At 31.6% G+C, this 12947-nt stretch overlaps 1 protein-coding gene across 5 annotated transcripts in view; it reads right to left on the bottom strand.

The window, feature by feature from the left end:
• The window catches only part of DPYD (dihydropyrimidine dehydrogenase), an 815942-nt gene that overhangs the window by 691895 nt on the left and 111100 nt on the right, over nucleotides 1-12947 (bottom strand). For all 5 annotated transcript variants that reach the window (XR_014242114.1, XM_082383233.1, XM_082383234.1 and 2 more), the window contains exon 3: nucleotides 11868-11950. Coding sequence is in view for 4 of the 5 variants with exons in the window: in XM_082383233.1 (XP_082239359.1) it covers nucleotides 11868-11950 (83 nt within the window). In the remaining variant the exon portion in view is untranslated. The remainder of the gene's footprint in view (nucleotides 1-11867; nucleotides 11951-12947) is intronic.

Here is a 12947-nt window from a genome sequence, read left to right as displayed (position 1 = left end):
CTCATATATTTATAGGTTGCAAATAGTATGTATTAGTATTGATATAGTCAAGATATCTTTCTGGAATAACTATATCATCTATAGAAATATATGTGACAAAAATACTTATCATGACCCTTAAAAGCAGGTAAATATTTTGGTGGAAGTGCTGAAAGGACAATCAATTCTCTAAAAATTTCAAGTGAGCAGAATAATCCTGAAGAAATATGAATTGCAAGACAAGTCTTGTATTACTACCAAATAAAAATAGACTTTCATTTTAATGGAATGACCCAACCTAAGCAATGATTCTCAGGCTTCAATTAATGGTTCTAACTGGCTCAAACTTGCTACCCAATGCTTTTTAATTATTTAATATATTTTATTCATATGCAATCATTTAACTATATGTCAAAACTAGTAATTTATTTCTTTACAATGAAAAAATTTCTTGTTTCACTATTAAAAAGAAAAAATCTGATTCCTCAAACAGCTTTTTCATCCAAACTGTTTAAATTTCAACACAGTTCTTAGCCCTGGGTGAGAAATGTCTCAAGCAATATTCCCTTACAGAATATGAAATTATAAGCAACATCTAAGTGGATGAAGGAAGAAATGAAATATGAAGGAAAAATATGACAATGACAAATATAATACCAGTAAGTAATTTAACCTTATTGTAAATCATTTTTCTTACCCATCTAAAAAAAAAAAAAAAAGATTGCTCTAAACTCTCCTCAAAGATAGAGGGAGATACTGGCAGGATAACTGGTTTGTAAACACAGCACAGATATCGACTAAAAGTTATCACCTATGAGGTCCAATGACAGGCACCCATTTCCACTAAAACTTGATGGAAGTTGATGTTATGGAAGATTTCTAAATAAAATGACTACTATTATTTCTTCTATTTGCCAGCCAAAGTAATGGCCCTTAAAATGGGAGAGAACTATAGGGCTAAAAGTTAGGACATGAACTAAATTAACTAAATTTCTTAGGAGGTTTCTTGGAAGATATTAGGAAGACTGAATTTTAAACATCAGTAACATTTTTTTAAAAAGAGTACAGAGTATCCCATATGGCCTCTCACTGAATCCTAGAAAAAACTTCTTTGTGCACTAGAAGAAAAAGATTTATTCATTATTCACTGATTTATTAAGTAAATATTGATTGATTAAATTTTAAAATAGAGGTAATTCCTCAGAGAGTCCCATGGGTACAAAACTTTATAAAGGAGTTAAATAGACAAAAAACACATCACAATGAATATTTTCCAATAAATATCAGCTATCATGTTATGTGCTTTAGTAGATGCCATGATTCTTCATCCATTTATAAAAATAATTGATAAACTATAATATCACAATGTTGTATTTTCATAGGTACCTCATTGTGGTTAACTAGTGTAAAACCGGAGAGTAACATTATACTGTTTCATAATGTACATGGTTCTTCAACCACAAGCATAACAGATTAATGCTGATTCAGTGGCATTGATATGGATACCTCATGTTGGCTGCATATTGGTGATTTTACAATTGCAACTGATGATTTAATTCTTAATCATGCTTGTTCACTTGCATGAGTAATCTAGGAAATGTAACTTATTCAATTTCAAGGAACAGCCCAGAAACTAGGAGATATGACACCTCAGTAAATGTTCTAAGTCACACTTATTAATAACATTGGAAGAGCTTCATAGTATTTTTACTATTAATCAGAGAAAATCACAAATTCATAATATATGTACCAAACAATTCTTTGAAATTTATTTTAATTGGTTTATGTCAAGTTTGCTCTTAACCAGGGGTCAGTGAACTATGACCCATGGGACAAATCCAGCTGGCTGCCAATTTCCATAAATAAAATTTCATTAGAACACAGCCACAACAATGCAGCCACACTCGTTGGATGACATATTGTCTATGTGGGTGCATTTGCACTATACCAGCACAACTGAATAGTTCCAATTAGAGACCATATGACCCAGAAAGCTGAAGGTACTATCCAGACTTCTACATAAACGGTTTGCTTACTTCTGCTTTAGACTATCAAATTACCATGTTCTGTTTATTGAAGCAACAAATTCAGAAAAAGTAAATCTAACCAGTTAGCTATCTTCACCAACTGTCAGCATGAGAGACTTTTTTTTTCCCAAAAAATAGAGTAAACACAAACTCTCGATGGATAGAATTCAGTATACATCACAATAACCTGTAGAAATAATAGATAAGAAAGGGTAGAAATTTTCTTTTAAATGTAGTGTGCTGATATATGAGAAATGGTAAATAGAAAAACTAAACTGCAATGTATATCTTCTAGAAGAGAAGACTATTACAGAAAAAAATAGAATCAGCTATTGTGTTATATGCGGAATGAATCTAAATTAATTAGAATGAGCAATAACAAAATATACCAATGTACTTATAAACAATAATGAATTATCTATAAACCCATTCTATTATTCTTCTTAAGTTGTAGAAAATGCCAAATATAATTACAAAATACGTATTCAAAACATGTAAACCACTAATTTTCCACTTGTAAAAGCCTGATTCAAAAAGCAATTTACTTTATGGTTTACTTAAGCTTTGTAACTACATTAAAATATGATAGTATATACACAACAGCTTGTTAACAAGATTATCATAACATTAAAATCATAATGTGGCACTTCAATTATGGATACTTAAAATTAAAGCTAATCCTCACAGTACCAATTTTTATCTCCTAAATAATTTTAGCTATTAGCTGCTCATTCAAAGTCTGTATCTAAAATGATAAGCATTCTAGAGTAAGACAGCTCTGTACTTTTCTTCAGTAGCAAAACAAAAGCTGTATCCTTTCTCTGCAGTCTTTAACACACAATCTTTTGCTACTAAGGGAAAAATGCAATTTTTTTTACCTTAGTTAAGGACTATTTATTTATGTTGTTGCTAATGTTGTTTTAAATAGTAACTTCTAATATAATAATACATATTTTCTGTTTTGGTTTTATCGTTCTAAATGTATCAAGTTGTCATAAAATAGCAGTTACAATATTAATTTGATTTTTTTCTGTACATGTTTCTTTTAAGAAAATATTGTCTAGTTACACAGTGGGCACCAGGGTGAAAGAACCAATGCTCGGATTAACGAATATGATAATGCATTTTATAAGTATATAACTGTATAAAGTCATGCCTGATTTACTTGTGCTGTTGTTTCTCAGAATTTATAATTAATAAGTAGGTAATCATTTCTCACATTCAAGTTCTAATTAAAGTTCAAAGTAGAGAAAAACAGCAAATTAACATAGCTCCTAATTCATATATGCCAATTGCTACCAAATCCATAAATAATCCTCAGGTATTACACATATATTTGGTTTTATTAAACATTAGTGAAAATTAACATAGAACTTTTCTTCTATTTCCCATGAACGGTGAAAAAATTAAATTATCTTTGGCCCATTTGAAACTGAATGACAAATCTTGCTTTCACTCATCCCTGAAATGAATGAAAGTAACACTCCTAAGTTACGCAGTAAACAGATAATACCAAATGTATATGTGTGTGCATACATGTGTGCACATTTGCACACATGTGTAAACTGTGTGTATACATATGTATTCATAGTACACAAATTACATTAACTTAATTACACGGAATATATAATCAAATGCCATTAATTACATATATTTTTACATAATTAAGCATTTTCCTAATGCTTAATCTACATTTTCTAAGCTGCATTTCAATAATGTTATTAAAGTAGTTTCATCATCATTATCTAGAAAAAGTGATGGTGTGCTTTTGTCTTTATATTTTATAAAATCTGAAGATATTCAGCCTGGTTGCCCTCTTTCTATGTTAGGTGACACAAACCACAGACACATGTGCTTATGTGCATAGTAGAGTATGTGCCTCTCTCTCTAACAGAAGTGATAAAGACAAGATATTCTCCTCTGCATGGAAGAAAAGAGGATACTCTTGTAACCTGCTTACTGGGGGCAGAGGGTGGGGGGTGTTTTCCAGAGATTCCTGCTGATTCATTTAGCAAAAAAAAAATTTGGAGAAATATAATTATTATAGGATCAAGAAATATGATTAAAATAGAAAGCTTACACATTGCTTCTGTATCCAATTTCACAGGTCAAATTTTGCATGTAGTTAAAACACACACATACACACACACGGGCTTTGTAATTACCTTTATTTTTGAAAACAAAAATATCTTACTGATATTGAATCATATATAATCACTGATCATTATATAACATATTCAGGATTTTAAACAATTTGTGTTTACTTTTCATACCATTAAACAACCTGCTGCTTTCATGAGAAATATTTTAATAATTTCTCATTTTATTTATTTTATACTTCTCTTCAACACCACTTCAAATTTTCTCATGCCTTAGATTTGTTTTCTAAACTACTTATTCAATTCACTATTCATAAATATTTAGGTTGCCTTCTCTTCCCCCTCCTCTTTTTTTACCATTATAAAAGAATTTCATTGAAAGTTGTGCATAAAACTGTAATTCTAACAGATATGTCTAAAAAGCAAATGGATCTCCAAATTTCAAATGCTGTCACACTGCAAGATTTCCTTGACTGGGACAGGGAGATTCATATAGAGATGGAAATAAATATAGAAATTAATAGAGATAGAGTACATATATATGGACATATGTATATATACAAACACACATTTCTGCATATTATATATACACATACACACACAAACTTATCTACAAGTGTAAGGTTAAGTAGGATAGTGGTAATATTCTTATCTCCAAGTCTTATTCAGATGGACAAAATTACTCATAGAGACAGTCTTTTACTTCAATTCATGTAGACGTACCAGTTAAAGAAATACCAGTGTAGTTTAACCATTATGCTTAGCAAGGGATGCAAAATTAATATAACTAAAACAATAAAACAATAAGCAACTAAAACAATATCTAGGTACCAGGAGTAACACATCCCTTAGATCAGATGGCAAACAGCCTCAGTACCACTAGATATTAACACAGGAATGAAACTAAAGTTGTACTTTATAGACTAACACATCTAGAAGGGAAAAACTGAAAAATACTTCTTTTTAATGTCTTTGAATCTCTCTTCAGACCTCACTCTTTCAATGAAAAGTTTAGATTGCTATTTATATCCCTTCTACCTCTCAAAGTCTATGAGTCTAAAGTAAAGCAATAGCTTTAAAGGTTTTTTACCTTTCGACTTAAATGATATTTACAATGTACTGTATCTCTTAAAATTATTTTCCTAATTTACATAGTTATACTTTCAGTTTTAACTCTGGATACTTGGCTGGGTTTATGGTACCCCTACAATTACTATTACACACACCAGAAAAAAAGCCAAGAACATAAACTGTGCAACTCAACATCACCATCTAGTGACAGAATTCCTAACACGTGACAAAGCTGAGCAAAAAGGAATAGATTTCAGAGATACAATGTCCTGGTAGTTTAGATTAATCACCTAAATGTAACAGCTCTCACTGAATATGTATGGCTCTGCAAATAAAATACTAACCCTTAATTGGCTATGCTTGTACTCTAAAATGTAATTTATATTCTCACCATAGAGGTATATCCATAGATCTCACCAATCTATATTTTTGTGTATTAAGTCATTATCAGAAAGCTTCGTATAGTTTTTTACATTTTTTTCTTAATGAACTATATTCTATATGTAACTTTTCTTTCAGATTTTGACACCCCATTTTCTTAAGTTATTCAACTGAAGTACCTTCCAATTTCATTATTTCTACTACACATGGCCCACTACTGCCTGGGGAAGTAAAAAGGTGACAAAGAGTCACCAAGTTTTTTAAAAAGGTCCCACTTTTCCCCTTGATGTTTAGAAGTTATTACAGGGGCTATGACAGGTGCAAAATATAATACAGTAATCAAATCACTTTGGTATGATAAGAGGGTTGAATTGGCAGAGATAAGGGGAAAAAAATGAAAAGAAATTGAGAATTTCACCTCTAAATTCACTATTATCATACTATAGACAGAGATTTCACCTGGAGATGATACATTTTTTTCTGTCCTTAAAATTTTTTCATGTCATCATTTTCAGAAATCCTGTACAGTATTTCCACACAGCCATGGAACTACAATGGACTCTATAAGTTAAACAAAAAATATTCCCTCTGGCATTCTACATTCTAAGACCACACCGAAGTTTTCCAGTCAATTCCATTATGTATGACATATGTAATTTATCTGAAATTACTTCTGCATTTAAGGAAAGGAGTGCACCAATAAGTACTAAGAACCTTGAAACAAACATACCCCTTTTCATATAAATTTAACTTCATGAAATATACTATGCACATGACATAGAAATTATGGACAATCTGAAACTGTTTCTCAAATTATAGAATATAACAGTAAACAAATTGAGTAAAACCTAATTGTCTACTATTAAGGAAACAATAAGAAAATGAAGTTTCTAGAATATAAAATAATATATATGGTATATCAATAAATATATATACATAATGGTAAATTGTGGCGTATTTAGTTATATCTGGATATTAAAATGATCTTTAACACAGTGTTTTTGAGTGGCACGAGTATCATCATGTTCACTGAAAATTACTTTAGCTCTTTAATATACACGAAACTTCCTTTAACACCTGTGAGGTGAAAATATAAGGTGATTTCTTTTTTCTAAACAGCAAAACAACTGCCTCTTATACCATTTGCCGAGCAATTCAACACGTTCTGGATGATTGGTGTACTCTAATGTAACTACCTCATAGGATCTTCATAGAATAGGTAATACACAGAAAAGTTCACAAATTTCCATCTTTATCTTAAAACTGACCACATTACTAGATTCTTTTATAAATTTCTAGAGTGTTTTTGTTGTTAATTCCATAGAGATTTCTACATACAAGTCATGTCTTTAGAAAATAATAGTCACCTGTCTCCTCCATATCATATTTGTTAATTTTGGTTTTATATCCATTACTATGTTCTGAATCCAGTTTAACTCTTCATTTCTTGAGAGTGTGCATGATGTGTATGTGTGATGTGTGTGAACGTGGTTTAGCCTTACCCTAGACTCTCCTTTGATGATAATTCCATCCGTGAGAGAAAGGTGAATTTCATGTTAGCAACTCAAAAACATCCCTCTGGGGCGTTGCTGTCCAAACCATAGCCACTAACCACATGTAACAATTTACATTTAAAATAATAAAAATTAAATAAAATTAAACATTCAGTTCTTCAGTTACACTAGCCACAGTTCAAGTGCTCAGACACACCATATCAGAGTCCCAATTTATTCTGTTGGAGAAAGTTATTTAAAATTTTTAAATCCCAAAATACGTTTCTCTCTGACACATATTTTCCTAAATCAAGTATTTTCTTAGGCATCTGGTTAGACTCTCCTCCTTTCTGATTCCATGCACTATCATTCGAAATCAGATGCTTTCCCATGGCTACAAATATCAAAATACTTAACAAATCCCAGTCTGCAACCTCCAGTCTTTTTCCTGAGTTGCAGAGTTGTATTTTCCTTTGCCTACTGCAAATTTACACATGAGTTTACCATAGCTATCTCAAATTCATCTGAAAACTAAAATCGTCTTACTTAATCCTCCTCTTCTTTTCTCTTTCCTTATCTCAATTAATGTATATCCAAATACTCAAAATAAAAACATTTGAGTTTAAACTTACACAGTGCTGTATGTCAATTATATCTCAATAAAACTGGAAAGGAAAAAAAAGTTGCATACAAAGTGAAAACAATTTTTTGACTTGCCCTTGATAAATGTCCTTCTTCTTATTTTTTATCTTTATCAATAATTCAACAGATAATTATTAAGCACCTAATATGCTAATACTATGGTAAGGCTAAGAATACAAAGGAGAGCAAAATAGCAATCCTCCTACCCTCATGAGATTTACTATCTAGTAGGATACACAAATAAATTAGACTTTATTCTGAAAGCATAAGAAAACTTTAAAAGGTTTTAAACAGAGCAACAGAGATTAAATCAAGTTTTTCATATATTGAGGCTATTAAGTCACAGAGTCTCATCAGATCTACCTTCTAAATATTTCTAAATTTCTCAAACACACTCTACTCTGTTGACCTCTATACCCTTCTACCTTTATCTTAGTGGGGTCACTGATTTCTCTAGATCTCTCATTCCCTCCACTGTACCCTCCACTCTACTGCCAAAACGAACTTTTGAATTATTTTCTCCCAGTCTGGGTATGAGTTAAAACCTAATAAAATACTTGTTTCATTTAGCCAGCACATTCCAGAGTAGGCTGTAGCCCCTTATACGTTTTAAACAGCCGGCCACAGGTCCTAACATCCAGGATTAGATCCACACATCTGGGATCAGGAAGAAGCACCGGAGGGGTCTAAAATGATTCCTGAGCTGGGACACTGATGAAAGAACATGTCCAAGACTGCATGGCAAAGACTGCCCACGAACAGGGATTGGATGAGATGACAGAGAATTGAGCAAGGGCAGAGACCTCTCTTTTTTGTTCTAAGCTCATAGCAGTAGTAGAACCTTAATAAATAAGGAGGTAATGCCCAACTTGATGATAAGGCCCAAACACAGCAACCACAAAATGTCACTCTTCAGATTCAGTCCAGTTTTGCTCCAATTTCTCCAGACTACAGACACACTCAAGAGGAGGGTACCACTGTGGGTGCCCGGAGCCACCTGAGGGCTGCTGCAGAGGTTAAGTTAGTGAGAAAAAAAGGATGTTCAATAGCCAAGCTATGTCATGCCCATGGACCAAGAGAAAAAATGCCATGGCATTTTTGGGACCAGGGAAACAACTCAAGTACTGGGGCTCTGAGTCTTCACATCAGGCATTTGATTTTTGTATCTGTCTCCCCAACTAGGCCATTAGCCCCTTGAGGGCAGAGATTCTCTCATTCATATCTGTAACCCCATTACCTGGTGTATTACAGAAACACAATAAATGTTTATTAAATAAATGAATGATCGTATCTATCCCCACATTGTATTTTCTTACCCTATTAGAGTTCTAAAAAGCTGTAAAATAATCTTCATAGTTTTATCAGTATATTTAATTCTGTCATCCCCTTCCTTAAAAACCACAATCACTCCTTGAAGTAATTTAAAGTATCTATCATGGCAAGCTAGACTCTATGTAACTGACCTCTAGTATATGGTAACAAACACATTTCCAACAAGCCTCCTGAGACCAGCCCCTGAGCTAACTGAAATTGTTGGCAAATTATTCATACCTGTCTCCCACTGCCCCCTCTCACACTCTGAAATTCTGAATAGTTCCCACCATCCCTGCCAACCTCGTACTGCTTTATTTATACCCAAGGATTCTTGGCATATAAGGAGAGATACTACCAAAGAATTCTGCCTATGTGAGTTTTGCAGGAAAACATACATTCAAAAAAGCTTGAAAAAAATTTGCTTTACATCAGACCATTTTACTGTTCTTGAAATACATCTTGCACTTTTGTTCAATACCTTTCCCTCTACCTGTAAAACTGGCCATATTCAAGGCCTAGATCAAATTTCTTATCCTCTCCATGGTTTTCTTTGATTTGACACTCTTCATGGAAGACAAAAAAAAATGATCATAGATGAGAGAACAATTAATTTTTGCCCCTTGATGCATTCTCCTTTTATTCTATTAGTCACATAACGTTATAACTTTTTGTTTACATGCTTCCATAGTCTCACATATAAAGAATGAGCTCCTGCTGTATTTTCTAAAGGCAAAAACCAGAAGTTTTTAAAAAGTGCTAGGCCCACAGTACACTAAACTGTTGAATGCTTTTGGTAACAAGATTATTTAGTTGTGTTTAGTAAATCTAAAGATTATGAGTGTGTGTATGTATGTGTAAAATATGCTGCCAATGTAAACAAAGTACATTACACAGCCATATGATTAAATGCTGATTTAAATTATCTAGCCTATTGCTTTATCTCATAGCATGGGTGGTTGAGAGGTTACTCCAATCAGGTAATACTTGTTTTTCTCATTAATTCATCTCTACTTTTTAAAAAGCAGAATTTTCGAAAATGGCAAGTATTACAAAATTTGGCAGAATTTAATAATCTCTTCCAACACAGTTCTCCCATAATTCAATTTGTTTTTTTTCTTGATGATGAATTTTCTATACTAATTACATCCTTCCCTTGTTCATTGTATTTCCCTCACTCACATCCATTTTCATTCACATTGCCCCTTTGCAATTCTTTCTATGTTTTTGGCCTTTTATTCAAAGCTTCAGAGCTGGCATTCTCTTTGTCTTCCTGTGGGTCTATGGGTTTACTTCAAACTGAATAGATATAAAAATACAGAGAATAACTGTACAGTTCTAAATAAATGTTGATGTTATGCTTAACATATTCAAAGTTATTATAATAAACATTTACAAAAATGATGTTTTCAATTTATACCTCAGGTAGAGGATAAAGAATATATTGAAAAACAGCAGTTCAGTCATGACTTCTGCATTGGCCTTTTCCACAATACATTTTACTTTATATTTACGACTATTTTCAATAACTTTAACTTTCTGAGAATGTCCACTTGCATTGTATATAGATACAAATTCTCTATTGTGGACTCAGTTTTATTTTTCCCTCTTTTTTATTAGTAAAGATATTAACAATAAAATAGGCTCACTTGCTCCAGCTGGTAATTTCTCAGTATTAGTAATATATTATTCCTCTTTTTGTGACATCATAATCATCTATATAGAAGTACCATGTATCTTTGTGTAGAAGCTACTGTTTCCATTAAATTTAATTACCTCCCCCTGTGGTTTTAAATAGAAGTGGCTTCAAAATGAGGGCAGCTTCTATTAAATTTAATTACTTTCCCCTGCTGCTTGCGTGGTAAAAGGGAGGTCACTAAATGAGAGCAGCTTCTAGACTAAAGTATATGGTAACTGTGTGCCAGCAATAAAAAAATTGTGCCCAAAATACCCTTCTAGGGAGCTTCATAGGTTTATCCTTTCTCCTATTTAAAATTTTTTCTTTAGCCTTAATTTAAGCCCTTAAAAAATGAGCATGGATAGAAGGAGATATATTTTAAAAATCAATTTTAGTTCCACAGGCTAAATCAAGGCAAATATACTATTTCTGTACAAATATATTGGAAATTATCCCACTCAAAGGTTCAAGCTCAGAACTTTTAAGATTAACATCATTTGTTGTCATTTCTCCAGCTGTAAGGATGCTAAGTTTTATTCTTCACACATTTTCAATGTCTAGTAAAAGCCTTCATTGATTCTGATCAGATGGATTTAAAGACTGCTTCCTAAAAGTTATTGAAAAGGTATTAAGTTTAGGGAGATTTCAGAAAAATATTCAGAAATAGTAATGTTAAAAAGGAAAAAAAAGAAAACCCATCAGGTTCATTACAGACTGCTGTATTTGAAAAAAAGTTAATCTGTATGCTTTATAATAGTATGAAAACGTATATCGGTTTAAAAATACTATGGTATAATCCTATAAAATATTTTAATTAAATATTAATTAGGAGAAAATACTACTCAGTTAAAACACCATTGTACTATTTATTTTTTTATACAGGCAGAATGTAGATGAACAACATTTCCATTCAATCACACAGTTTAGTATAAATATAAAACAAGACACCCCTTAAGCATTTTAAGTAACAAATTAAACATTTACATTTTTTACTGTGCACTGAGGCTTAACATTTATGCAGCTTCAAAACCAAAGTACAGCCTCAAGGGAAGTCTCTCCACTGACAAATTAATACCTTAGAGAACAGAGCTGAATGGTGGCAATGAACTCATTTGTTCCCCCAATAATGAAGAATGACTTTTTCTTTACCACATCTGTGACTGTTGCTATGGTGACCCAGACTTACCTCATTGCTTCTCGGAGAGCTCCTCGCTCACCAAGAGTCGTGTGCTTGATGTCATCAAAATTATTCTCCAGCTTCTCACAATTCTGCAACATATTAGAAAAATGCATTAATCCTCCAACATCCTGAGATAAAATTATATCTATGCAATTATGTAAAATATAATTGATTATATTGATTATGGACTCAAAAATATGCACACCATTTTAATTGGGTAGGATTCATTAAAATTGACAGTGTGAATTCAACAGTAACAAAATAACAACGTTTTATGATACAGCTGTCACAGAAGTCTTCTTATCAATTTTTCAAAATTGGGTAAATAGAAGAAATGAATATTATATAAAAGTAGTACAACTTCTAGAGTTTTGAGGTTTAAAAATTAGTTCTCTAAAATAATCTCAAGTATATCAAAGCCAACTGGAATTCAAAAGAAAGTCAATAAAGTTTGAAATCACAATAAATTGTATATGATAAATACCCAGTTCTAAAATATTAGTATTTACTGATATGGAAAGATAAAGCCCAGGCATAATATAATAATAAAAGTTCAAACATTTTGAAATCAAAATTTTAAAATTAGATCTTTAAATAACAGTTATATACAAATTGTTCACAAATATATATATATGTATCTGTATTTGAAAATAAATAAGTCCAATCATTAAAATTGTGACATTACATCAGGCTCTTAGCATTACTGGACTGAATTTTCTAAGAGTTTTTTTTTTTAATTTTAATTATGTTTTTATATGTAAAACTAACTTAATCTCACATGACCCTAATAAGTTATCAGAACATAATATATAGGATTAAATTTTAGCCTAAAAAATGTATCCATATGAATCTTTTGGCACATTAGATTTCATGTATTTAGGTAATAAAATAATTGGATTTAAAAAAAAAATAAAATAGTTGGATTTAGCATTTTAGTTAATTTAACAGACAGTAAAACTAAATAATAAAAATTTAAACATTAATGGGTTCTATTTTAAATTGTAAATAAGTATGCTGGATTTCACAAAAATACAGAATTTAGATTAATAATTTCCAATGTGTAAGAATTCATTGATTTAAAACCCA

Source organism: Balaenoptera borealis, assembly GCF_965194805.1.
Source record: "Balaenoptera borealis genome assembly, chromosome: 1".
Lineage (NCBI taxonomy): Eukaryota > Metazoa > Chordata > Mammalia > Artiodactyla > Balaenopteridae > Balaenoptera > Balaenoptera borealis.
The sequence above is the reverse complement of the archived record's forward strand: the minus strand, read 5'-3'. Positions and strand labels throughout refer to the sequence as shown.